The 25,375-nt window shown below is 45.0% G+C and overlaps 1 protein-coding gene and 1 long non-coding RNA gene across 2 annotated transcripts in view; one reads left to right on the top strand and one right to left on the bottom strand.

Moving 5' to 3' along the window:
* HYDIN (HYDIN axonemal central pair apparatus protein) overlaps window positions 1-25,375 on the bottom strand; it is a 2,467,744-nt gene that overhangs the window by 761,534 nt on the left and 1,680,835 nt on the right. Inside the window, exons 52-53 of the mRNA XM_085640020.1 lie at window positions 18,234-18,406; window positions 6,848-7,046 (exon numbers count right to left, since the gene is read on the bottom strand). Of these exons, the coding sequence (XP_085496146.1) occupies window positions 6,848-7,046; window positions 18,234-18,406 (372 nt within the window). The remainder of the gene's footprint in view (window positions 1-6,847; window positions 7,047-18,233; window positions 18,407-25,375) is intronic.
* LOC146773041 (uncharacterized) overlaps window positions 1-25,375 on the top strand; it is a 335,031-nt gene that overhangs the window by 17,996 nt on the left and 291,660 nt on the right. The gene's annotated exons all lie outside the window — the stretch shown is intronic.

Genomic DNA, 25,375 nt, shown 5'->3' with positions numbered 1-25,375 from the left:
TCACTGCTCGGGAGAATAGGTCCAAATCTGCACCATGTCCAGAAATGCCCCAATGAAAGGGAGTGTCTGAAAAGGAGTCAGGTGTGACTTTGGCACGTTTATAGAGAACCCCAGCGAATGCAGGAGGTTCGCTGTAGTGTGAAGGTGGGGGACGACTGCCTGGGGTGAAGACGCCTTCAACAGCCAGTCATCGAGGTAGGGGAAGACTGACACCCCTAACCTGCGCAGATGAGCTGCAACCACTGCCATCACGTTAGTTAACACCCGGGGGCACTGGTAAGGCCGAAGGGAAGCACAGTAAACTGAAAGTGCTCGCTGACTACCTTGAACCGCAGGTAACGCCTGTGGCCCAGCAGGACAAGGATGTGAAAATAGGCATCTTGTAGGTCCAACGCTACCACCCAGTCTTCTTGGTCTAGGGCAGACAAGACCTGAGCCAGGATGAACATCTTGAATTTCTCCTTCTTGAGGAAGAGATTGACAGGCCGAAGATCTAAAATGGGTCGTAGCCCATTGTTCCTCCTTGGAATCAGAAAGTAGCGTGAATAACAACCACTGCCTACTTCTGAAAGCGGGACCCATTCAGTAGCTCCCTTGGCCAAGAGAGCTGTAACTTACTCTTGGCGCAACCTTAAATGATCCTCCGTCAGCCGTTCCTGATTTGGCAGAAAGAAAGGAGAAAAAGAAAGGAAAGGAAGGGAATAGCCCTCCTGGACAATCTGCAAGACTCACTAGTCCGATGTTATGTATCTCCAGTGGGGGAGATGATGACCAATACTCCCAAATGGAGTAGTGTGGTCCTGCAGAGTCAGCCTAGGAGTGTTTGGAGGCTGTGGCTGCTGGCGGCAGTGTGGCTCCGACCTCCATTCCTCAATCGGAATGCACCATGTCCACGTCCTCGCACGGATTGGGCAGTCTGTGCAGGATGGTGGCTGAGATAGGTCTAACATGGCTGGAAACCCATTCCGCTGCAACAAAAGGAAGACTGGCCACGAGGAGTGGAGGAGAGGCCCAAGGATCTGGCCATAGCTCAAGAGTCCTTGAACCTGACCATGGCCAAGTGTGCCTTTTCCTCAAAAAGACAGATTCCATTAAAGGGCATATCCATCAGATTAGCCAGGACATCCCCGAGAAACCAGTTGTTCGATGCCAGGCATGGTGACTCAATGCCACTGTCATTGAAATTGATCTGCCCAGTGCATCAGTCATATCTAAGCCACACTGTATGGTGAATTTGGCTGAATCTCTCCCATCCTTGACAGCTTGGGAGAGAACAGCTCGGGTCTCCTCTGGGACCCGGGTCTCCTCCGGGACCCGTGGCACCACCTGAGCAACCGTCTCCAAAAGAGAATGGGAGAGGGGGCGTGGCCAAGCCGAGCAACAAGATGGCCGCTTAAACTCTCGGCTCTGCCGACTGAGCGAAATATCTGTAGAATATCCGCGTTACATTGCCTAAAGAAGGGCTCCCAAAATGTAAATCTAGAACCAGAGGGGCTGCTGCACAGTTTGAAGCCACCCACGGCTGGATCGAGAGTTTGGAGCGGCATCGGCAAAGTCTGCGCCATCGGGCTGGAGCAAGGCTGAAACGCGTCCAAGCAGTCTGCTGGCCGTGTGTATCACCAGCGGCATTTCATTCATCAGCGCGAGTACCACTGGCTCGGGGCTGGTACCCGTTTGTATGAGACACCCCATCGAATCTCGCGGAGAGTCCCGGACCGCGATGAATGACATCTGATTGCCGCTGGCACCCCCGTGGAAGCAAGGTATGGAGAGCAGCGTGAGGAGCGGAGGAGCCGCCGGGGGCGGAACACCACCATCTGCAGTGCAACTGCTGACAGCCTTCGCCAGGGCGAGCGTGGAACCGGGAGTGCCTGGGGATCATTGATGGGCCTTCACCTGACTCCAGCATGTTCACAGACATACAGGGCAGAGATCACTGTGCCGCTGCACTGAAGGAACTGCTACGCGGCCTCGTTTCTGCCGCTACTGCCCCTCTTATGACAAAGTGCGGAGTGAGGCTGTTTCCCTGATCTGTGGCTCGCTCATTACCGTGCCCCCTGTGGCTGCTTGTGGACGCCGCTTTGCCATCCTGCCTTGTTACCCGATAGGAGCTGCCACATGGAAAAGCACCGGTAGTAGCCAACAAGCACAAGCTGTGTACCCCCCCGCCATCAATATTGCCTATAATGCACCGTTGAGGCGCCCTCTCGCAGCGGGGGAGGTGCGCATTCGTTCATATCCTGGAGCTAGAGGGGGCTTCATGTGCGTGACGCCAGCGGTCTGCAGTCGTATTATCCATCGCCTGACTGGGTGGGAAGAGTAGTGCTGGGCAGCCCACTGGACCGTTGGAAGGGCACTGAGTGACCCTGGGTGTCAACGGAGGCGCAGGGCCGGTATTGAGGCGCCACAGTGTTTCCCATCCCGCTGCTTGACCGCATGATCGCTGCATCTGCTCCTCCTTATGGATAGGTGAGACTTGGGGCTGATCTTCGACCTGCTGTACATCAGGCAGGGGGCTCACTGATCAGGACATTGCTGCGACCCTTTACGGATATCTGCGTAGAGGCGATACCCGCTCGCTTGCACCTTGGTGCTAAAAGAGTTTCCGGACGTGGGGTCTTAGAGCCCCGCACTTCGGAAAATTGTCAGTCTACATAGCGTGGTGAAGTGGACACTGGAATTCTGCTGCTGATTACCACACGTGGTGCCGAGCGTCGACTGTAAGTGAGCTCCCTCAGAGGGTTTAGCACAAGTCATGGCACGAGGACGCAGCTCGAGGACAGCCCTCCAGACTAAACTGACGAAGTATGCATGGGATGGAGGTCCCGGCGCAAGCCCCAAAGGGGGTAAACCACGGCCAACAAATCTGAGCCCGGTGGGAAGCAGAGGGAACCAACATTGCATGATATCCTTGAGGCTATCACAACCGTCCGCACGTCACTGCAGTCGCGCATTGACTCAGTGTCCACCAAGGTGTCCCTCATTAGAGAGGACATGCGCTCAATGAACTCACGATTGAAAGACGTTGAAATCAAGGCATCCTCCATGGTGGAGGACACGTCGAAACTGCAGAAAAAGATGGAGGAGCTACAAACACACGCTACGAAACTAGAAGCGCAGCTGGATGACTATGAAGGGCGCTCCAGACGTAACAATGCCCGTATCATTGGGGTACCTGAACGCGTGGAGGGACCATCGGTGGACCTCTCCGTGGAGGATCCTAACACTACCTATCTCAAGCCCAAGGGCCTCTCCTATTTCTTTTCAGTGGAACGGGTGCATCGGGTGCCAGGGGGCCGCCGCGGCCCGGAGCCACCCCCCTCCCCCACTTCTTGCCAGGATCTTCAACTTCCGCGATAGGGATGTCATCCTACAGTGTGCCCGGTCCGCCCCGCCAGTGGAATATCAAAATAGTCGCTTCACTTTCTTCCCGGACTTCACCCTCAAGGAGCAGAGGCAGCAAAGCAGCTTCCTGGAAGTAAAGAGAGCGCTCCGAGACAAGGAACTGAAATATGCTATGATGTTTCCGGCCAAGTTGAGGGTGGAATCAGAGGGGAAATCCTGGTTCTTCACCAGCCCAGAGGAGACTTGGGACTGGCTGGAAGGCGGACGGACGGTGGGCCGAAACACTAATCAGGCCCGGGGCATGAGGATGGATGGAGATGCCCGGGCCTCAGGTGGTGGCTCCCCACTTCCTGACTGTGAGGAGGCGGCAGGTGGAGCCTAATAATTGGTCTGTATGCCTTTCCTTTGGGTGGATTGACTGATTCCAAGTAGATTGAGGGCTGTGGGATGGGGGTCAGCTCCGACACCTACCTCAGACTTTCGCTGTATTGAGCTGGACTGCCTTGGATGGCTTGTTGATTAGTACTCCTTGACCTTTGCCTGTTCCTTTGCCACATATGTGGGTGACTGTGGGTATATATAGTGGCCCTTATTGATGTGTTTAGTGCAGGGCCAATAGGCTAGAGATGTTAATATCGGACAGTAAAATTCCTTTAGTTGTGTGCTCGGTTGTGCTGCACGAACCCATACATTTTTGAAGGGTGGGCGCTAGTTTGGGGGGCAGGAAGTTTTGTTACCACCGAGCAGGGAGGCAGGGTAGGGAAGGTTTGGGGAATGCACCTAGGGGTCGGGGAGGAGGCTATTAATGTTGTATAACGTGATTTTCCTGATATCGACTATGCTGTATAAGGGAGAGATGGTTTTGTTGTGCTATCACACTGTGTGCAAATGATTACATGTGAAATGTTGTGTCTTTGATATTTAACATGCCACTTTTTCAATAAAAAGAGTTGGAAAAAAAAAAAGAGACAATGGGAGAAACAGGCCAATAAGCATGCGTTATTCACCAATGGTAATGCCAGGCTGGACGAAGAAAACAATTCCTTCCTAAATGCATCCAACCTCGGATTCCCTATCCAGAGGGGCGAAAGGGAACACGACTCGGGATGTGGAGGCCTGCACCACCAAACTTTCTGGGGTGGGATGTTGAATGAGAACTTAGGATCGCCCAGAGCTGGGCGATGGCGGCGTGCAATCGTTCTATTCACAGGAGCCCCTGTGCTAGGCTTGGACACCGCGTGTCTAGAAAGACGTCCGTAAGTGCTTCATTAAAGGGCAAAAGGGGTTCATAAGTGGAAGTCCCTGGTTGAAGCACCTCGGTTAGGAGATTAGTCCTGACCTGCACTGTGGGCAGCTCTAGTCCAAGGACCTCTGCTGCCCTTTTTACCACCATGGCATAGAATACCCCTCCTCTGTACCAACTGTTGGTGGAGAGAGCAAGCATTATAAACAACAAATAGCCTGACCCACAATACACCTAATACTAGGTCTGGGACACTAAAGGGGTTTCCAATCCTTTCTAATCCCCTAGAGCGTGTTCACTATCACTACTCTAGGTGTCCTGGTGTATCAAATTTAACCCCTTCCCTGCTCATGACGGAACCACTCCGTCATGAGCCACGGGTGCCGTGTGCTCATGACGGAGTGGTTCCGTCATGCCGCGGCCATTGGCGGCCGCTCCTCCCACACGGCGCTAATTCCCTGCCTGTGCGGGCGATTAGCGCAGTGGGCGGAGACGTGACGGAACCACTCCGTCATGAGCACAGCTCAACCGTGGCTCGTGACGGAGTGGTTCCGTCACGAGCACAGCGCCACCGCGCTGCCCCCAAACCCCCCCCAGCGCTGCGGCGGAATTCCTGCCGCAGCCAAGGGGTTAAGAATGTCATCAAACCATCATAAGAAATCCCACCCAGAAACGACCAGAAAAAGTGTGGGAAAGGAGAGAAAGCACCTCACGGTAGTAACACCAAGGGGGGTTTCTGGCTAGTGCTCGCCAGCATACCCACTTATCATCATAGGCTACTCTCTCTCCATATAGAAAACAGAAGTGTGTGTATATTCTTTTTAAAGGAATCTCAAACACAGTGAAGTAAGAAAAGATAGTAAAGCTCAAGTGTAAGTAAACTATCAGTGCCTAGTGTTTTTAATAAGTGCCCATTGGACCCCTGTGAGAATATAGAGATGTAATCCTCACCGTTAAAAACCGGTGAAGCTTACTGGCTCAATTTACCTTTATTAGGTGCTGTAAGCTTCCCCAATTAAAAATGGTTTAATTCAAACCATAGTCAATTCTTTAAAGCCAACATGTTTCGTTGCTAAAGCATCATGCAACTTCTTCAGGGCTGTTGGGGTTCCAAATATCTACTTCACGTGAGATTCACCTAAAGACTGAGCTTCACACACGCCGGTGGGACTCAGCAGGGGGGACTAGACATTGGGCAGTCACCCCATGGACACGTGATCGGAGGACGCGTGTACCAATCTGAGATGGGTGCAGGTACGAGGAGACTTCGCAACTAATTGGTTTTAGGTGAATCTCATGTGAAGTTGATATTTGGAACCCCAACAGCCCTGAAGAAGTTTCAGGATGGTTTAGCAATGAAACATGTTGGCTTTAAAGAATTTACTATCACAAACTGAAACTGGGCAGATCTCTATGTCCATACATCATGTTGTAATGACAGACAGCAGTATTGTTTACTTTTTTCTATAGTGGCGATGTATACAAAATGTCACCCTCCATACTGTGCACAATTGATGTAAAACCATAAATAAAGCTTGTTAAAAAAGAAGCCTGTATTGTTACTGATCAACAAAAGCATTAGCTTGTAGAAGACAGTGCCCTCACCCACCCAAAAGTGGCATGCGTCATCATCAGGCCTGCTCCTCAATGCACCACAGGCCCCTTGAGGGGGCTCTTTGCCAGAGACCTTCCCAATATGCCAAAGTAATACTGGAGACATATATTAAATCCCAGTATGATGGTGCGAAGATTACCATAAACCACAGCATAAGGAACATCATTTATTACGGTCGCATTACATCCTACGCTGGCAGGCCACCTGGCACCTCGGGCTGGCGCAAGTCCTTCTCTGATGTTGGTTGTCGATGTTCGAGCTGAGCCCTGGCCGTCTCTACACTGGGATTCCATCGCCAGCCACTTTGATTTAGCCACAAATCTTGTCTTCACACACTGGCTCCATCACCATTGTACAAGACCCCTCTCCTGCAGGGCGAGCCTCATCAAGGACCTCTGAACCCTCTTCACAATGAAGCATGAGGAAACATTCTCAGGGGGCATCAAGGACGTGAGCCACAAGGTGATGAACACCACTAGGGAGGGGTACTCAGTACCTTCAGGGATGTTAACTATATGGATGTTGATCTTCAAATTATTAATCAGGCACTTCAGTGGCCAGAAATGTTTTAATTAAGTACATTAGCCTGTACAGCTTAACGCTGGTCTGTAAAATAATCCTATGCCTGACACAGCTGCACTTACCTCTAGTCGGATGAATTTCTTAACGTTCACTGCCTTGCTGGCCTTAAAGTGCACCATCAGACCATACTCTGCCCGAGGGGCAATAATGCCTTGGTCCTGAGATACAGAGAAATCATCACCAAGGATCTCCAGGCCAGTGATGCGCCAGGCCACAGCCAGCGGGGTGGTGTTCCGCAAGAATATGGTCTTGGTGTCTTTTCTGTGAATAGAAAATAAAAAACAATTAATTACACTACTGAGAAACAACAGAGGTATAACCAGCCGAGCTGCGAGTGACAAAGGTGTTGCTACAGTATTTATATAGGGGCATTGTTCATGTGGCAGTAAAGCAGCCACTGCATTTGTATAACTCAATATAATAAAAGTTTTATACTGAAAGCGTGTGTTTTTTATAGCCATTTGCATGAAAAATGTAGCAGAAAGTTGTTTTGCAGGGTGTAGTCATCTACATTGCTTACTCCATTCAGCAATGACAATTCACATCTTAGCTATCCCATAGTAGACAACAAATCCATTCTAACCCATCCTGTCACTTCTAAAAACAGGAAAACAGAAAAGATAAAGGTACTGAAGTGGAAATTGCACTTAATTTATTAAATGAATAATGAAACTGGAATAGACATCCTTCATGTAGAATACTGCCCTTAAATGTCATTAAAATGAAAACAGCCAAAATACAAAACATGTTTTACCTTTTAGCTTTTAAAATGTGGCAGTGGTTGGCATGAGTTTCTTCTCTATGTATTACTACACAGAACGGCACTCTACCAAGTATCACTTGTAATGGTTTCATATACTGAAATTTCACTTTAAGCATAGGAAAAAAAGACCATCAAACAAGGTGTGGCAGTCAATGCTTGCCAGCATTTACCTATAGGCACCAGCTTTCAGCACCTCAAACGTTTTGGTACTCTTTTGTGTCTACGACTCCAGGTCTTCAACCACTCAAGGTGGCATACTGCATCAACTCACTGTTCATTCAATAACCGTTTGATAATTTTGGGATTTTGCCTCCCACAAAGTGTGGAGTTTTGAGTCTGGGGAGAATGTGCATGTCACTAACAGCTACCCTAATTGCCAACTAGGGTGCTGATGTGCAGCAACAAGCATATGGAGTTCCAACAGCCCCATGGTGATTTAAACAGCATAAGCCTGACTACAACAGAAAATTATTTTTGCCACTCTATGACAATACATATAAACAAAAGTTCAAATTCTGAATCCTTTTGGAATAATTCATCAACATGTTTCATGTCTCCAACAGCCCAGACAGGTCGGCAGCATTTCATCAAGACAGGGGGTCTGTCTACACCTATCTAGACTACCTAACTTGTTGGGTGTCAGTTTGTGTGTAGAATAGGCGTGTGAGGTTTACTAAACCTAGACTTTATGAACTCACATGGACCCCTCTTACATGTGATCAGCTGTATGAAATACTGCACCTTTGCCTGAGGCCACTGTTTGACCTAGAATGGCAAATGAAAAGGGTGACCACTCCTGGTCATTAGTTTTATAAGACGACACTTAACAAGTGGGCACTGTTGGCTCAAAGCCATCCATTTGAAAGTCAAGACTCCTGTGCATCAATTTCATGAACACACTTTGTACCTCGCAGGTAAAAACTAGCAAACTCTAGACCGTGACAAAAAATATGAAATTTAACATAATTCAAATTTGCAATATGGAGAAGCCGCAGATATCTGCACTCTACACAACATGCAGTGTGCTTCTGTGTACATTAAGGTAACCACAACCATACACAGAATATATATATGCCTATGTCCAGTCCAATTATAGGTATAGGGAAAAGTAATGTACTGCTTGTTAATAGGTGCCAGTGTAATATTCTTATAACTGTTTTTAAGGGAGAAAGTATCCTGCTGCCCTTCCTACTTTTGATGATAGCAATATGACCTTTGCCGGTCCTACAAACTGCTTGGCTTGAGTAGGAATGCCTATTCAAGCCCGCTAGGCAGTTTTTATTGGATGCTTTGGCTTCTGCAGCATATCATATGCTGCACCAGATCTCATATCACTCAACTTAATCCGTTTGCTAATACTTTTGTGTAGAGCTTGTATTCACAATTTATTAAAGAAGTAGGTCTGTAGGATTTGCACTGCTTAGAGTCCTTGTTTGCTTTATTAATAAACTAGTAATAGCTTTTCCACATGTGTGCAGTAAAGTATCACCCCTCGAGTATATAGACTTCAAGAGTTCGGAAAATATAGGAACAACCTTATTGGCTGATACCATATACAACTCGCTCGGCAGATCATCATGGCCAGCTGCTCTGTTCCTTTTGCAGTTTCTCAGTACCACCCTAATATCCTCGTCTTTTGTTTAGTATTCAAAGTCGGAAGTGAGAACTTGTTTAACCAGGTCTCTAAATCGGCTTTCGTCACCCCCTGCCCTCTGCATATGACTCTTAGTAGAAAGCAGCAAAGGTGTCTCCTGTATCTTTCCAATTAGTTATAGAATCCCCTGCAGTTTTTCCCATTATCTCTTATCAAATTCTTTCTATGATTCGGTTTCATTTTTCAAGCAAGGAGTTCATCACAATTTTCCCATTCTCAAAATAGGTTATCTTACTTGCTTCCAACCTTCTCCTCACATTCTAGTCCAGGAAGCCTGAAAGATCACTCTTAGCCCTTTGCAACGGGCCCCTCACACCACTTTTTTCCGATTCTTCTACCGCATCATCACTTGGAGGCCCTTCCAACTCTGACATCCTTTTCTCCAACCTATGAAGATCTAATCTGGCCTTTCTTTTCTTATGTGCAGCAATGCTGATAATTTTACCTCTTATAAAAGCTTCATAGGAATTCCAAACAAGAGAACCCAGATTTATCTTAAAAAAACACATTCCGTCTCCCAATGTGACGGTGTTACAACCTCCTGATCCATCAACAGCTGCCTCTATACTGTCCACTTTGGCGGTTCAGCATAGAATTATCTGATGTGCTCTGAAAGGTGGAACACTTTCCAACCCCCGCCACGATCTTTTGTTCAACTAAAATGTAGTTAATTATTAATTTTTTTTTCTTTTGTTCCCATTTGCCTCTTAACACCTTTCGACTTGCACCTTAAATGGGGTATCCTGCTCTTTTCTGCTGGAAAGAAAAGAAGATTTTGGGGGGTTTCACACTTTGCCGCCCTCGGTTATAACCTTTCTCTTCTTCAATTTCACTCTTTTTCTTCCCCTTCGCTCCCACTTATTTAGAGAAGAGACGAAGAAAAGATAAAAGTGTCAGACGAGGCGGAGTAGGCTAAATCATTGGACCCCTGATTCTCCTTAATCTTGTTGCTCACACCAACTAAGCATGGGAAGCCAGATATTGTGCTTTCTAAACATGGTGGCCAGCTAGTAGCGGGTTGCGGGAGTAACCACAGAGTATGCACAGGACGGAACGAATAATGAGGGAGAAAAGCCATTTTTCAGCCCGTAACTCGACTTAAAATAAAAGGATGTTCACATTTGTAGCCAGGACCTGGGCTATCTTGGCCTCTTAAGCAGAAATAAGGCTTACCTTTTCGGGGGCTTGCACCAAGTTCGGCAAAACAGTGACGGAGCAGTTGTGGAGCAGGGCAGCTCTGGAGCTCCGTAGAGGGAGACGTGCGGCCATAAGGATCCCCTTCCGGGGGAAAGGAGGCGGAACCAGAGGCAGCACTAGAGTCGTTACCGGGAGGGCTCTCAGGATGAAGGAGCAGCTAGATGCAATCGAGTCCGAAGGAAAGGACCCCTCAGGCAAGCAAAGTTGAGTTTTACGCCCGGAGCAAGAGGGGCTAGGATTCTTTGGACAAGCTGACTAACCCGGTCCAAAGCCAGCCAAAAGTAGGACGAAGGTGGTGTGTGGGAGCGCTTTGGTGGAAGGAATTTCAAGATATGCGCTAAGGAGCTTAGGGAGAGGCAAAAATTGGGCATACTTAGACTCTTTGGACCCATGGGAATTTGTATCAAAGGAAGAGAAGGAGGAAGGTAGGGAGTTTAAGCATTCAGCCACAATCTCCGATAAATCAAGAGCTACTGTGAGGGATTTACTAGCCCTTCAACCTAAAATAAAACCACAAAAAAAAGTGAAAAAGAAACGCACACCTGAGCAAAGGATTATGGTCACCTCATCCGTTAAGACCTATTTTCAATCAATCAATTGAATCTTTATTTCGGCAGTATTTCAGCCATAAAAGAACACATAAAATAGTATATACAGTAAAAATACAATGTTGAAGCAATAACTAAAATTACACAATCAAGTGTAAAGCAGAGGTGCTAATCACTGTTAAAAATACAGTATTGCAGCAATAACTACAATTGCATAATCGGATGTGAACCAGGGCTGCTAGTCACTATTTGAAATTATAAAACTCCTTTTGATCCAGATAGCATGCAGATACTTCGCAAGGGCAAACACAATATAACCTGCAGTATCAGTTTTAAAAATCCTTAATGCATCTGAACATTTCCTAAATCCTAAATTTCTACAGATAGGTACAATCCAATTCTTCCTTGCTCTACTATAAAGAGGGCAGAAAAATAGAATATGGCATTCATCCTCTTTATTCATACCACAGCCTGGACAATGTGAGGACCTGGACGAGGACCATTTACTGGTTAGGCACGCTATAGGGAGTGCGCCAAACCTCCATTGTATGTATAGCTTCCTGGCCATGACAGGGAAAATTGCATCCAGGTAATCTTCAAATGAGTATACAGATTTAATCTCTACGAATGATTTTACCATGGTACCATTCTGTGAATCGTGGAGCCATGCATTAGAGCATCGAGATCTATAGAGCTCTGTAAATAGATTCCCTGAGATCTCACTACAGGCTGTTACTGGATTTAGCCACATGTCCGCAAGACCCATTTTCAAAAATTCGTCTTTGATGTAAGAGAGCCAAGGAATATGCACTGCCTTGCCTAATAACAGTATTTCTTGTAACTCAGTTTTATACTGCACGAGCTCGGGGGTCAGCCAAATCCTCCTCCAGAACCTGAGGGGTTTGATGGCTAGTTCCTCCTGGATGGGAAATATACCCAAGTCGAGCCTCAGCGGTAAGAGAGGTGTACTTTGGGGGAGCGAGAGCAACTGCCTCAGAAAGTTGTTCTCAACTTTAGTCAATCCAGGTCTAGCGGCGTGCCCCCAAAGTTCCCCTCCATACAATGCTGCCGCTCTAGCCCTCGATTTATAGATTTCAAGACCAGGGCTGATGGGTTTGTAAGTGGAGGCATTTGTCATTTTTAGTATTCCCCCAGCTATTTGGGTCAGTTTGAGTTGTGATTTGGCAAGGTGTGGGCCCCAGGAAAGTTTTTCACTTACTGTAACACCTAAGTATTGGAAAGTGTGAACTCTCTCGAGTGCAACCGAGTCTAAAGTGGGGGGTGGTCTGGTGTGTAAGGGAGGATTAAAAATCATGTATTTAGTCTTGTCTACATTTATCTGTAGACCATGTTCACAGCAGAAGTTGTTAAAACCTTCCAATATACATTGGATCCCCATAGGTGACTTAGATAAAAGCAAGGTGTCGTCAGCAAACATTATAGCCACGACTTTCCTGCCTGCCAGCCTGGGTGCATCGTTGTTAGGCACTGCATCCAGGTTAGCTATCAATCCATTTACATATATGCAGAACAAGGTGGGGGCCAGGACACACCCTTGCCTGACTCCCTTGTTCACCGTGAACCTGGCGGACAATACACCTCCCCTTGCGCACCTGACCTGAGCAAAGTTCTGGGTGTGCAACCTCACCAGTATTCCCAATAGAGAATTGGGAACACCCAGATCTCGTAAGACAGCCCAAAGTTTACCCCTAGGGACAGTGTCAAACGCAGAGCGTAAGTCAACAAATACCATGTAGAGGCTGCCACCCTCTATTACCACAGTCTTCCAATACAGCATTATTAAACGGAAGATCTGGTCCATGGTAGATGTTTTACTTCTAAAGCCGGCCTGATAAGGCGAAAGGATTTCATTCTCATTGGTCCACTCCTGCAAACGATCTAAAATAAGTCGTGCAAATATTTTTTGGGGGACATCAATGAGACTGATGGGCCTGTAATTAACGGGGAGCAGGGGAGAACCCTTTTTATATATAGGTATAATTTCCGCTCCCAACCACGAGCCCGGGACCTATTTTAAGGTCCTACCCAAAAAGTTAATTTTGGGTGATAGCAAAATGGCAGGGATAGATAGCCACCACGAGGGGGACAGTATGAAACAGGGGAGAACTCCAGAAGGGCTGGACTGGGCAGGTGAGGTGGACTGGGGAAAAGATATGACCCCAAATAGATATCAAGTCCTAACCTCGCTTTCTTCTGCTGCCTATGGGGGTGGATAACAATTTTCAGATGAGGTGGAACAAGCCCTAGTAGGGTCAAAAGACTCAAACTTTAACACTAAGGGCCCTGAGCAGAACTCAAAGCTACCTGAAAAGGGGGACCCATCCATCGGAGCACTCCTAGTAGCCTCGACTGCTGAAATTAAAAATATATTTGAGATATCGGAGGTAAATCAAAAGGAGATAAGGAATGCCTGTGAAGTTCTGAAAGGAAGATGGAAGATTTAAGTAGTGGAACAAAAACGCTAGAAGGAGAGGTAAAAGAACTCCGAGAGACGTTACATGCTAACTGTGCTGAAATAGAAAAGTTAAAATCAGTGGAGAGGGAGCAGCAAGATAGAGTCGAGATATTTGAAAATTTCCAGAGACTGAATAACTTAACATTTTTTAAAGTTCCGGAAGGTAGAGAGGGAGATGATATAAAAACCTATGTAGTTCAATTGATCAAGACGGTGATACAGTTGGAAGAATCAGAACAAGAGATATCTAAGGATATACAGCGGTCCATAGAGACCCTTTTAGACTCAATACTAACAGGTCTAAGCCCAGGAGAATCCTACTTAACTTTCTACTGTATACATTAAAAGAGAAAATTCTGCCCATACCCTTGAGCATGAAACTGATTGAGGTAGATGGGATCAAATATGAATATAGATCAGACGTCTCCAACGCCACATCCAACAGGCAATGGGAGCTGGGAAAAACAATTGATCCATTAAAGAGATTGGGCGACTCAGTGCAGCTGAGGTTTCTGGCATTCCTGAAGGTGATGTTCAACAACAAGATGCACATCTTCCATTCCGGTGAAAAGGTAGACGACTTTATTGACAGTCTGCAACCAGGGGGTTAGTAACTCTGAAATAGGATGGAGGTTTTTCAAACAGTACTAGAATACTATCATCGATCTGGCAGGATTAGTTATCCTAATCTTTAGGGCTGTTCAAACACATTTTTTGTTGTTAATTTTCTTCTTTCACTCATGTATAAACCAACATTAGATTTAGACGCACGCTCTGTGGGGACACCCGTATGGCTCTAAGCCATGAAGAGTCAGGGATGGGTTTTCCATGGGAGGGGGAGGTTGGGGAAGCACAGGGTGGGGAGCAAGCGGGAGAAGAAAGAAAAAAGTTTCCTCTGAAGCTTCTTTAACACAGAATTGGTGCCTACTTTTAGCCTTTAATGCGGATGGGTGAGAAGCGAGAGAATGTAATAAAAATTATTTTGTGGAATGTAAATGGCCTTAGGGTACGAGGAAGCCAAATGAGAATACTGAAATATCTAAAAGATTGCCCAGCCCAGATTATCATTGAGCAGGAAACGCACTTAACGGAGAAGGAAGGTTTAGAGTTTTTCAAGGCCAAAAATGAATCGCCCAAGTAGTATGTACAGCGCAAACAGCCGTAACAAAGGGGGTAGCGGTTCTAATAAAACAAGGGCCACAAATCTGCATAGAGCGCCATGCCTCAGATAAAACTGGAAGATGGCTCGGAGCCAAATTGAAGATTCTAGGCCGTGGCTTTAGCCTGGCAGGATATTACGGTCCAAATCAGGACAACACCACTCCCTTAGGGGAGCTACTGGCCGAAGGAACGCGTTACTTACCTGTAACTGCGGTTATCCAGTATTGGTATCTTTCATAGATTCACATGCCTGAATCATTCCCCGTCGTCGGGATGGGGGTCCCCGGTACATAAATAAAGTAATGTCTCACTAAACATATAGAGTAATAGGCCAAAGGCCTCACATTAGTAACATATCCAGGTACTTTTGTAAAAAAGGACCAAACTTTGGAGAGTACCCAATCAGCTATCACCACACTCTAGAACCTTCCTGGAAGGAGCTCTAGTCCCTCAGATTTTCGTAAGCACAGTGCTAAGTAGTTGTATCACTGAGAAACCCAAGAGAGTCCTTCCAGGGGAGGTGGGTGGGTTGTATGTGAATCTATGAAAGATACCAATACTGGATAACCGCAGTTACATGTAAGTAACGTGTTCCTTATCCAGTATTAGGGTATCTTTCATAGATTCACATGCCTGAATCAGAATAGTAAGCAATGATAAGCACATTTCGAAAGGTACAGTATATATAGATTCACCAGATAACAACCTATCAATGTGAAAATAGAAAGTACCAAAAAACAATGACATAGCAGTGGCATACAACACAATAGAGAAATGTGCATATAGAAGAAAGGATGGCGGGATGAAAAGAAGGGCTCACCTCTAATGAAATAGATGACAGAGCACCGCTTGACCCACTGCAGCGTCTTTCATGAGTTCCGTATCCAGGCAGTAATGCTTGGTAAAGGTATGCGGCGTTTTCCATGTTGCCGCTCTGCAAATGTCCACAACGGGCACACCTGCAAAAAGTGCCATTGAAGTAGAGATTGCCCTCGTGGAATGGGCTCGAACTGTGGAGAGCAGGGGCTGCCCCGCTTGCTGGTGACTAAAAGTAATAGCTGCGGAGATCCAGCGAGAGATACTTTGTTTAGTGAGTGGGAGACCTTTCCTAGGTCGACTGTAAGCCACAAAGAGTTGGTTGTATTTGCGGAATGTCTTTGTCTTGTCAATGTAGAATTTCAGGCAGCGTTTAAGGTCCAAAGAATGCAGGGTTTTTTCTGCCACTGTTTGAGGATTTGGAAAGAAGGAGCGCAACACAATAGGCTCATTGAGATGGAAGTTTGGTGGAACCTTAGGGATAAACTTCGGATTCGTGCGAAGTATGACCCTGTCGTGTTTGAATTGAAGGAAAGGGTCTTGAATTGAGAAAGCATGAAGTTCACTCACTCGCCTTGCCGAGGTAAGGGCTAGAAGGAGTGCTGTTTTCCAGGAGAGATACTTGAGATCCGGTCTGTGTATTGGCTCAAAAGGGTGTTTCATAAGTTGAGCCAGAACCGTGTTAACTTGCCATGCAGGAGGTAAAGTCTTTACCAGAGGGAATGTTCTAAACATGCCTTTAAGGAATTGTTTAATCAACCGATGAGACCACAGTGAAGGGCCTGCAGAGGATCTCCTGAATTGGGATATTGCTGCCAGATGGACTTTAATGGAGGCATGAGCGAGACCAGATTTTGCCAGATGAAGAAGGTAAGGCAGTATTTGCTCTGGAGTGGATGAAAGAGGGTGTATTTTGTTTGACTTGCACCAGATACAGAACCTCTTCCATTTTAAGGAATATGTTTTGGTAGTACTATCTGCTCGAGCCCGAGCCAGAACTGCTCTACAGTTCGGAGGGATTTCTAGACCCTGGAACTCTCTGAACTCAGTAGCCAAGCTGATAGTCTGAGAGATGATGGATCCGGATGCTGGACTTGTTGGTGGTTCATAGTGAGGAGAGAGGGAAACGGTTTTAACCGTATCGGCGGTTCCAGGGAGAGAAGGTGAAGCTCCGTGAACCAGTGTTGGCGTGGCCAAGCTGGAGCAATCAGGATGAGGGTGCAAGGTTCCGCTTTTAATTTCCTGAGCACCCTGGGAATCAGGGTAATTGGTGAAAAAGCGTATACAAAGACGTTGCACCATGCGATCGAAAATACATTCCCTAGAGATCCCTTCTGGGGATGCCAGCTTGCGAAGTGTTGGCATTTGGCGTTCTGCTGGGTATCGAAGAGGTCCAGAAGAGGGGTGCCCCATTGAGAGAATATACGGTTGAGGGTCCGCTGATTCAACTCCCACTCGTGACATGCTATCTGTTGTCTGCTCAAAGAGTCGGCCAGAACGTTGTGTGTTCCTGGAACATATTCTTCTCGAAGACAAATGTGGAATGCCATTGTCTGTATTTAAGTAGTAGAAGTCTTCAAAGCAACTGATGATGCAGTAGACAGAGCTCCGCTGACAAGATTAGTAGAATTGTCAACATGGGAGTCAGCAAAATCTTGGTGGTGCTGGGATCTGAAAACCACTTCTGGCTGACATTTTAACTTCACTGATTTCATTTTAATTAACTGTGATACAACTGATGGTAGACATCTACCTTAAGGAACTGTCATGGTCCCAAGTCACACTCTGCTTCGTTGACAAAGGCAATTGTTTATGCTTAGACATAGAGCTTGTGTATGTAAGCATATTTAACGATGTCAAAGGATTCGATGATGCTGTCGTCATAGTAGATGGCCGGTAACACTAACTTTTGTGACTGAAATTTCTGATTCTGATATGGAATGCTTCCTAATATGGGGTGTTTCCAGGGATTAGCAGGTTTTAAATGACTTATTATAGGAAAAAAGGTTCTTCACTGTCATGGCCTTCCTTTTCCTTTGCCTCTACCTACCTTTCAAGGAAGTCTTGACTTTCAAGGCAGGTTCAGAGGGTCTATGGACTGCAGAGGTAGCCTTCCAAGAAAAATATTTGGGGGAACATGCTGTAATGCCAAGCGCCTCTTTAAATGTTTTAAAAACATAGGGCTGGTCAGCAAAGATCTTCTCTGTTCCAGTAAAGCCAAGATCAAACATCTATATCTGTCTTTTAGAGACTCTTTGGTAAGTTAACAATGTATCAAGGTATCTTTCATCGTGATCTGGGTGTAAGCAAGTTATAAAAAAGAACATGCTCGTCATTCCTGTATTGCTTCCTCCTACCACATTGATCACATCTCTTGAAAAGACTTTCCACTGATGACTCTTCAGCCACAGCTGGTGTGCTGAAAGTTCTTGATAGCATAGAAAATTATGTTCTATAAAAACGTTCTTCAAAATATAACCTGCTTTTTCTGAAGAAACTGGAACAAATCTCCTGAGAGTTCTTTTCACACTGCGTGGCAAAAAAACAGTCACCAGGAACATCAGAGGAAGAATAAAGAAGAGTGCTTATTGCTCTGATTGGCCAAAGTTCGAGTCATATAAGGTCATGGATAGGTTGTATATTGTCTACAGTTTTCCCAAAGTTGTTTGTGTACAGATATACTGTTATTGAACATTGGTTATCGAGGGTTCACAGACTGACGAAGGGGAATATTTTATTATGCAACATGTGACTCCATGAAAATACCAATGCAGAAGAACCTTTTACACTGCAGACATTGCATATGCAGCTCAGCATGATGGCATACTCTAACCTGTGCAGCAGAATTTTGTCAAAATGCAGCTGCTTGCGATCCAGTTCCAGCTCTGGTCGTACTCCTTGGCAGCTGATTCTGAAGATGGTGGGTTCAGGGTTCTCTTTAATACAACACACCACATTATCCTCAATTACACCTGGAGTGGTTGGATAAGCCCACAGAGACAACTCCTGGAAAAAAACAAGCACAAAACAATAATTGCTCAAGAAACTATACAATGCATGGTTAAGCATGTTAAGATTAAAAAATATTCAACGGTAATAGCTAGTTATGTCCACAAACCCTATCTAGTTGGATGTTTATTTCAAATACTATCTTGTTTAAAGTTTCCAAGGCAATCTGCGACAAAAAAGTTGAAGAAACAAACAATTTTAAAACTTTCTATTAGGAGTGTATCTCATCTCATTCAGTGCCTCTGGTGTCATTATGGTGATTTGAAAGAACCAGCACTCAAAGATTTGGGCAAATATGATAGGGTTATTGTAGATATATATATATATATTCACTTAAAAAACCATAGGTTTCACACATGTTATAGTTAGGTGGACATTTCACTCGTAAAAAACCAATGAAATTCCCCCGTTATAGTTAGTTCAGATAACTATAACTCGCGCGACCACAATCCACTGCTGATGACGTCACATATTACATCACTCATGACATGGTCAGTGGCATCACTCATGACATCACTGATGACATCATCCTTTTGATAGAGTGGCGGTCGCGCGAGTTATAGTTATCTGAACTAACTATAACGGGAGAATTTCATTGGTTTTTTACGACTGAAATGTCCACCTAACTAAATGCTAATTCCTAACTATAACGTGTGTGAAACCTATGGTTTTTTCAGTGAATTTGTACGGTTTTTTAAACGCTAAGTTATGTATTTATTATTATATTTTTTCTATATTTTTTTTACAATAAACTACGTATTAAAAAAAAATTGGGGGGGGGGGGGTTTCACCGTGCGCGCACGGTGCGCGCACCCCGCGATTTAAAAAAAATAATTAAAATGTTTTTTTCTGCCTTCGGGGTCCTTCGGGGACCCCCTGACAAAGGCTAGGGGGTCAGGAACTCTCTACCCTGCCCCCTTTTCACGTTCGCCACCTTCCTTTTTCACTCTCGCACTCAAAACAAACAAAATGGCGTCCGACACTTCCTGCTTTCGACTGATTCGAACGTTGACTGACATGTAACAACCAATCAGAATTACGCTCGCGCACGTTAGGGTGCGCGCACCGTGCGCGCACGGTGCACGCACGGTGCGCGGCTATAGATATTTATGTACTTTGACTGCAATTTTCTCAGGAACTACTGAACAGATTGACTCCATATATGCAAAAGGCACATCCCTGACCTGAGGACTACCTCTTTGCCAAATTTCAAGTAATTCTGTTCAGCCGTTCGGGCTGTACCTTCGACTAAAGGTCCTATGGGAAAATGCATGGGGAAAACGCGTTTTGGGACCCCCCTTTTTTCTCGGCCCCCGCTTGACGAATCCCCCCGAGACTTTCAGGGTAGGAGCGGAGCGGAGCACCCCATTAGTTTTGAAAATTTCGCGAGGATTCGTCAACCGGCGTCAAAGTTATTCAAAATAGAATTTTGAGATTTCCTATGGAAACACGGTCCTAACTATAACTATCTACTGGCGACCGCCAGTAGATAATATATCTCAACACCAATCATAACTCATAGCCTATATTGTTTGTCGGGTTGTGGATCTTATCAATCATGGCAATAAAGCCTCACTGTCACCTAAAAAGCTAATTTCAAAGCAAGAAAAGTAAATGTAATGTAGAAATGATGAAGCGTAAGAAAAGAAAATAGACCTAAACACAACAAATGTTAGCTTACAAAAATCTAAAGAATGGCAAAGCTTTAAGAGAAATAGAAAAGTACAAACAGCAAAGTATCTTCTGTTTAACTCCAATGGTGGTAAAAAGCAAAAGACAGAACTTCCCATCGATGATTATTAGAGGGAGCTTCAGAAAATGAGCGACCCTGTTGAAAAGTACATTTATACATTTTTAACAAGGTTTTGCAATGAAGCCTATTCCTGCATCAGAAAACGATTCAAGACTGCAAGATTGTACATACACAAAATAACAACAAACACATTTTTCTAAATGACCTCAGCGTAGCGGTCAAGTAAGGCAAAACGTGAGTACACTTTCAAAAACGTATTCAATTAAGTGAAAAAAGATGAAAGACAAAGAAAATAACTCTTTGCCCTTAGATAAGATGGCCATGGAAAAAAGCAAGGAATAAAATGAGAAAGGGAAGGAAGGAAATATGAATTACTTTTATTCATACTTCTGCATTGTAGGATTTTCTCAGAAGTCAGAAACATAGAATATTCCTACCTAGGTGCAGGCAAACTGGAACACCTGTTTTACAAGACAAAATATAGCTATAGCCTACTCCCAAATGCAAACCAAACTTCCACAGATGAAACAGTTTTCCAGTTGTTTCTCTCTATTAACCCTATATAGACATCACATTAGAAATAACCGCAGCACCAAGGGTAAGCAACCTGCGCTGTAAGCAAGAAAACTGACACTGAAACCCACGTGAGAGAAAACTGGAAGGAAAAGGGGTTGGTTCGGTTAACTGCGCACAAGACTCAAAAACAGCCTTGGCTCCTTAAAAGAGCCAGAAGGTTCAATCTCAATGCTTGCACTATTGCAGCTTTTGCTTCACATGCTCAGTTCTTATCAAAGGAGAAATGTAAAGAGTTCAAATAAACAGTTATAATCTGCCATTGAAAAAGGACAAACTGGGAAAGACAGTGGGTTGTCTAATACTTCAGTGAAGAAACCTATGAAGAAAAACTAGGATTACAAGCAAATAACATTTATTCCTGCATTGTGAGAGCTGCACTGATAATTAAATATATATATGGAACATAATTACCATGCTTATCCCAAAAACCTGCGGTTGTCAATAAACTGCAAAAAACACAATTCATTAAAGTACACTGACAAGCGGAACCTTATTCAAAAAGAATCTTTAGAGCAGCTTGGGCAATTAGTTTCAGCTCTAGACTCATCATCCAAACAGTATTAATTACTGAATGTGTGGATGGACTCCCCATTTGGCTGCCTTGCATACTTGTGCCACTGGGACCTTACTTAACCAAGCTGCAGTAGCTACTTTTCTTGTGTTAGATTACGTCTAGTTCATACATAACAGGCTTATATTATAACATAAGCAATACTTAAGATTATACATCTGGAAAGGGACTGTTTGGAAGAAACCATACCAGTGGTAAGGGGAGGGGGGCTGCTAATTAAAGAATTGTTTCGTTTACATAAGATCCAAGTACTGTCCATGTAAAATCTCAAGACTTTTCAAATATAAAAAAAATTGATAAACTTCACTACGAGGGGGGATTCCGAAAAAAAAAACAGCAGAGGGATCGCTTGGTTAATGTTAGATTTTACGTTTGACAGAAAAGAAAGATATGTTGTGATGAAAAATAATGTAGGGTTCTATTGCAGATAGAGCTTGAATCTTGCGTACTCCACAGAGAGATGTAATGGGTACTGGAAAGGCTACCTTCAAATAATGTGCTGGAATGACACTTTATATACGGGCTTAAAGGGAACAGCCATCCGTTTAGAAAGGACCAAATTGATCTCTCATGGAGAAGAAGGCCGCCATCTGGGAGGAAACGTTTTTCCAGACTCTCTTAAAAGTTATATTACAGGAATTGTAAAGACTGATCTTTGTGCTTTTCTGTATGCTGTATTGGTAGCCAAATGTTCATATGTAGAGGCAAACTGTAGGTATGACTGTGCGGGAAAAAGGTGGTAAGGGATGATTACATCCTCTTGATGAGGTATCGGATCATAGGTTAGAAGACACCAAATTATGAATCGCTTCCACTTGAAAGTGTAAGATTTCCTGGTAGATATACATTTTTGCTTCCTTTAGAATGTTCTTACAATGCGGAGATAAATTCAAATGGCCATATTGCACAATTTCAGGAGCCATGCTGCCAAATTAAAGGATGTCACATCGTGGTGATGTAACTGTCCTTGTATGCTGGATAACAGATTCAGTTTGCACAACAGCTTTCTGTGAGGTCTCATGGTAAGGTGAAGGGGCTCTGAAAAATCACCATTACACTGGGCACTCAGGAGCAATGATAACCATCTTGGTACTGGAATGCCTCATCTTCGTTAATTAAGCATGCAAGAATTTGTTTGTATTTGGTGGAACGGCTTAAAGAAATCTCTTCAGCCGATAGTGGTAGGTTTGTTTGCCCAAATCCTCCAGCTTTTTAATCTTGTTATTACATTTCACATGGCTCGTTTTTAACTTTATTTTAGGCTGCTCCTGCATGTATTTGTGCTTTTCTGTGAGTCCATCTTTTTAACTTTTGACATTTCCCTTATTACCTGGCACTTGCACTTTTTGAAGCATTCCTGCGGTGCATTTTGTTAATCAGCCCCATTCTGCTGCAATTTTTAGCGATTGTGCAGAGGGTTGATTGGCATATTACTGCCTGGGGCCTCACTTCCGCCCTAGCTCCTCCTCACTTCCTCTGCTGCGTGCACGGTCTAGTTTGCCCCGACTATAATTGGGATGCAAACCAATGCGCGCGCAGCGGTGCGCCACTGGCGCACCAAAGGGAAGCCCGTCTGCGCCCGTCAGCATCCCAGATGCGTCCGGCGCTGGCCAGAGGCAAATTGCTTTCTTTCAGGCGTTTGCCGCCACTGCTGTGCAATGTTGTTGACCCATGCTCAGAAACTGATTTTCAATGCAGCAATTGTGGTGTGCATTTCCATCAGATCAGAGCACCCACTCTTAAAAGCCCCATGAGCAATACCAAGAGTAAACACATGAAGATGAATCTGGATACTAAAGCCATCATAGTTAACTGTCGCTCCATGCAAAAACACGCGTCACATATCCAGGATCTACTTTCAGAAGAGCAGCCTGATCTCCTATTTCTTACGGAGACATGGCTGTCTGATTGCTCTAACCCCACTATCGCTATGGCCATTCCCATAGGCTACAAAATTCTCAGGAAGGACCGCCTTTGGGGAAAGGGTAGGGGGGTAGCTATAGTTTATAAGGACAACTGGAATGATCCTCTATTATGTCAGAACCCATAGAAAACACTGAGTTCTTAGTTTTCCATTGTATAATCTCTCCCCACCAAAGCATCGCAGGTTTTTTGATTTACAGACCCCCTGGGGCCATTAAAAAAATTAAAAACTTCCTTACCTCCCTCAACTCAGCCACAGCTGCCTTGGCCCTAAAATATAAATACTGTTTGATCCTGGGGGATTTCAATATCCATATGGATAAAGCTACTATGTTGATGGAATCCTTACAGACCTTTGAGATGACCACCGCCACATTCTTGGACACCCATGAGAAGGTCCATGTCCTTGATCAAATTTTCCCTAATTTTAATTTAACTGCTGATCCGCCTTTGCCCATTACCTGGTCCGACCATTTTCTTCTCGAATTTGTCATTCCTCAGTCTGGTTCTATCTCCTCGCGGTCCGTGGGAAAAAATACTTCCACCTATAGAGCCTTTCATAAGATATCCATACCTAAACTAGCTCATACCCTAGAAGGTTCCCTACCGGAGCTATCTAACACCCCGGATATAGGAGCCTCCTAACTTGATTCTTTGCTTCGCATAAATACCAAGGCAGTGGCTCCAGTTATCACCCGCCCCTCCAAAAGGCTTGTCGCCTCGGCCCCTTGGTTTAGTGACCTCCTCAGAACCAGTAAAAAAAACTTTGGGAAAATGGAACGTAAATGGCAAAAATCCTATTCACCAGAAGACAAGAAGGCCTATAAGGAAATCCTTAAAATACACTACTCCAAGGTAAAAGCAGCCAAAATGATTTTTTTCCCAAAAAAGATTGATACTTCCCTGAATAAAAGTAACGATATCTTTAGGATAGTGAAATCCTTCACTGCACCTAGAGCCGGATTAGTCGAGGGGCCACGCACTGAAGAATGGTCAAGTCTGATTGCCCAATTCTTCCATTAAAAGATTGCGCTGATCCAACAAGCCTTCCATAACATCACAGAAGCGGAGCTGGCCTTCTATCATAGCACAAATGATACATTTCAAATAAAGGACCCTCCCCTATTACCTTCTTTTCTGGAACTCCAGCTGGAAGAATCATTGTCCCTCATGCAAAGTATTAAATCGGGCTCTCCGTCTGACCCCTGCCCAGCAAACATTCTGGTCTCCCTAGCCCCTTCGATTAATCCCATAGTACATCAGCTCTTCAATGTTTCCCGCTCTTCTGTGACTATGCCAAATTTATGGAAACATGCTATGATTCTCCCACTGATAAAAAAAAAAGCCAATGGCAATCGGATGTATCCGACCAATTATAGGCCAATATCCCTGCTTCCAGCCTTCTCTAAAGCATTAGAGAAGCATTTTAATAAGGCCCTACAAAGACACATCGAAGATGGCAATCTTCTCCACAAATCCTAGTCCGGCTTCAGAGCCAATTTTAGTACTGAGCCAGCTTTGCTAGAGGTGACGGAGTTCATCAGGGACTGCTTGGATCAAGGAGACAAGGCCGTTCTGATTCTTCTCGATCTGTCAGTGGCACGGTCCCACATGTCAGCCTCCTAAATAGGCTCAAGGACATCAGCCTACGTGGAACGGCACTGTCATGGTTGTCCTCCTTTCTGGGAAAGAGATCTTAGACCATCTGGCTCCCTCCGTTCTCATCACCGATACCATCCTTGGATGTGGGTGTCCCCCAGGGTCCCATCACCCTTTTCAGTATCTACCTATCCCCCCTTGCATCTATGGTAGAGGAAGAGGGTGTCAAGATCATCTCTTACACTGATGACACTCAGCTGATTTTTACCTGAAACAAGGGTTCAGACTTCGACTGGGCCAAGATTAGGACTTGCTTAACAAAGGTATTCAACTGGCTGAAGATAAATCAGCTAAAGAGCAACCCAGATAAAACTGAGGTGGTTTTCTTTGGTTGCCCAGTTACTCCAAAATGGACCGCCTGGTGGCCAAAAGATTTTCCACAACCCATGGCTGAAAAGGAGAAAGCAAAAAATCTGGGAGTCATTATCGATAAAGCACTTTCTATGCAGTCTCAGATCCAGAATCTTACCAGTACCTGTTTTGG

This window comes from Triturus cristatus, chromosome 12 (assembly GCF_964204655.1).
Source record: "Triturus cristatus chromosome 12, aTriCri1.1, whole genome shotgun sequence".
Classification (NCBI taxonomy): Eukaryota; Metazoa; Chordata; class Amphibia; order Caudata; family Salamandridae; genus Triturus; species Triturus cristatus.
The sequence above is the reverse complement of the archived record's forward strand: the minus strand, read 5'-3'. Positions and strand labels throughout refer to the sequence as shown.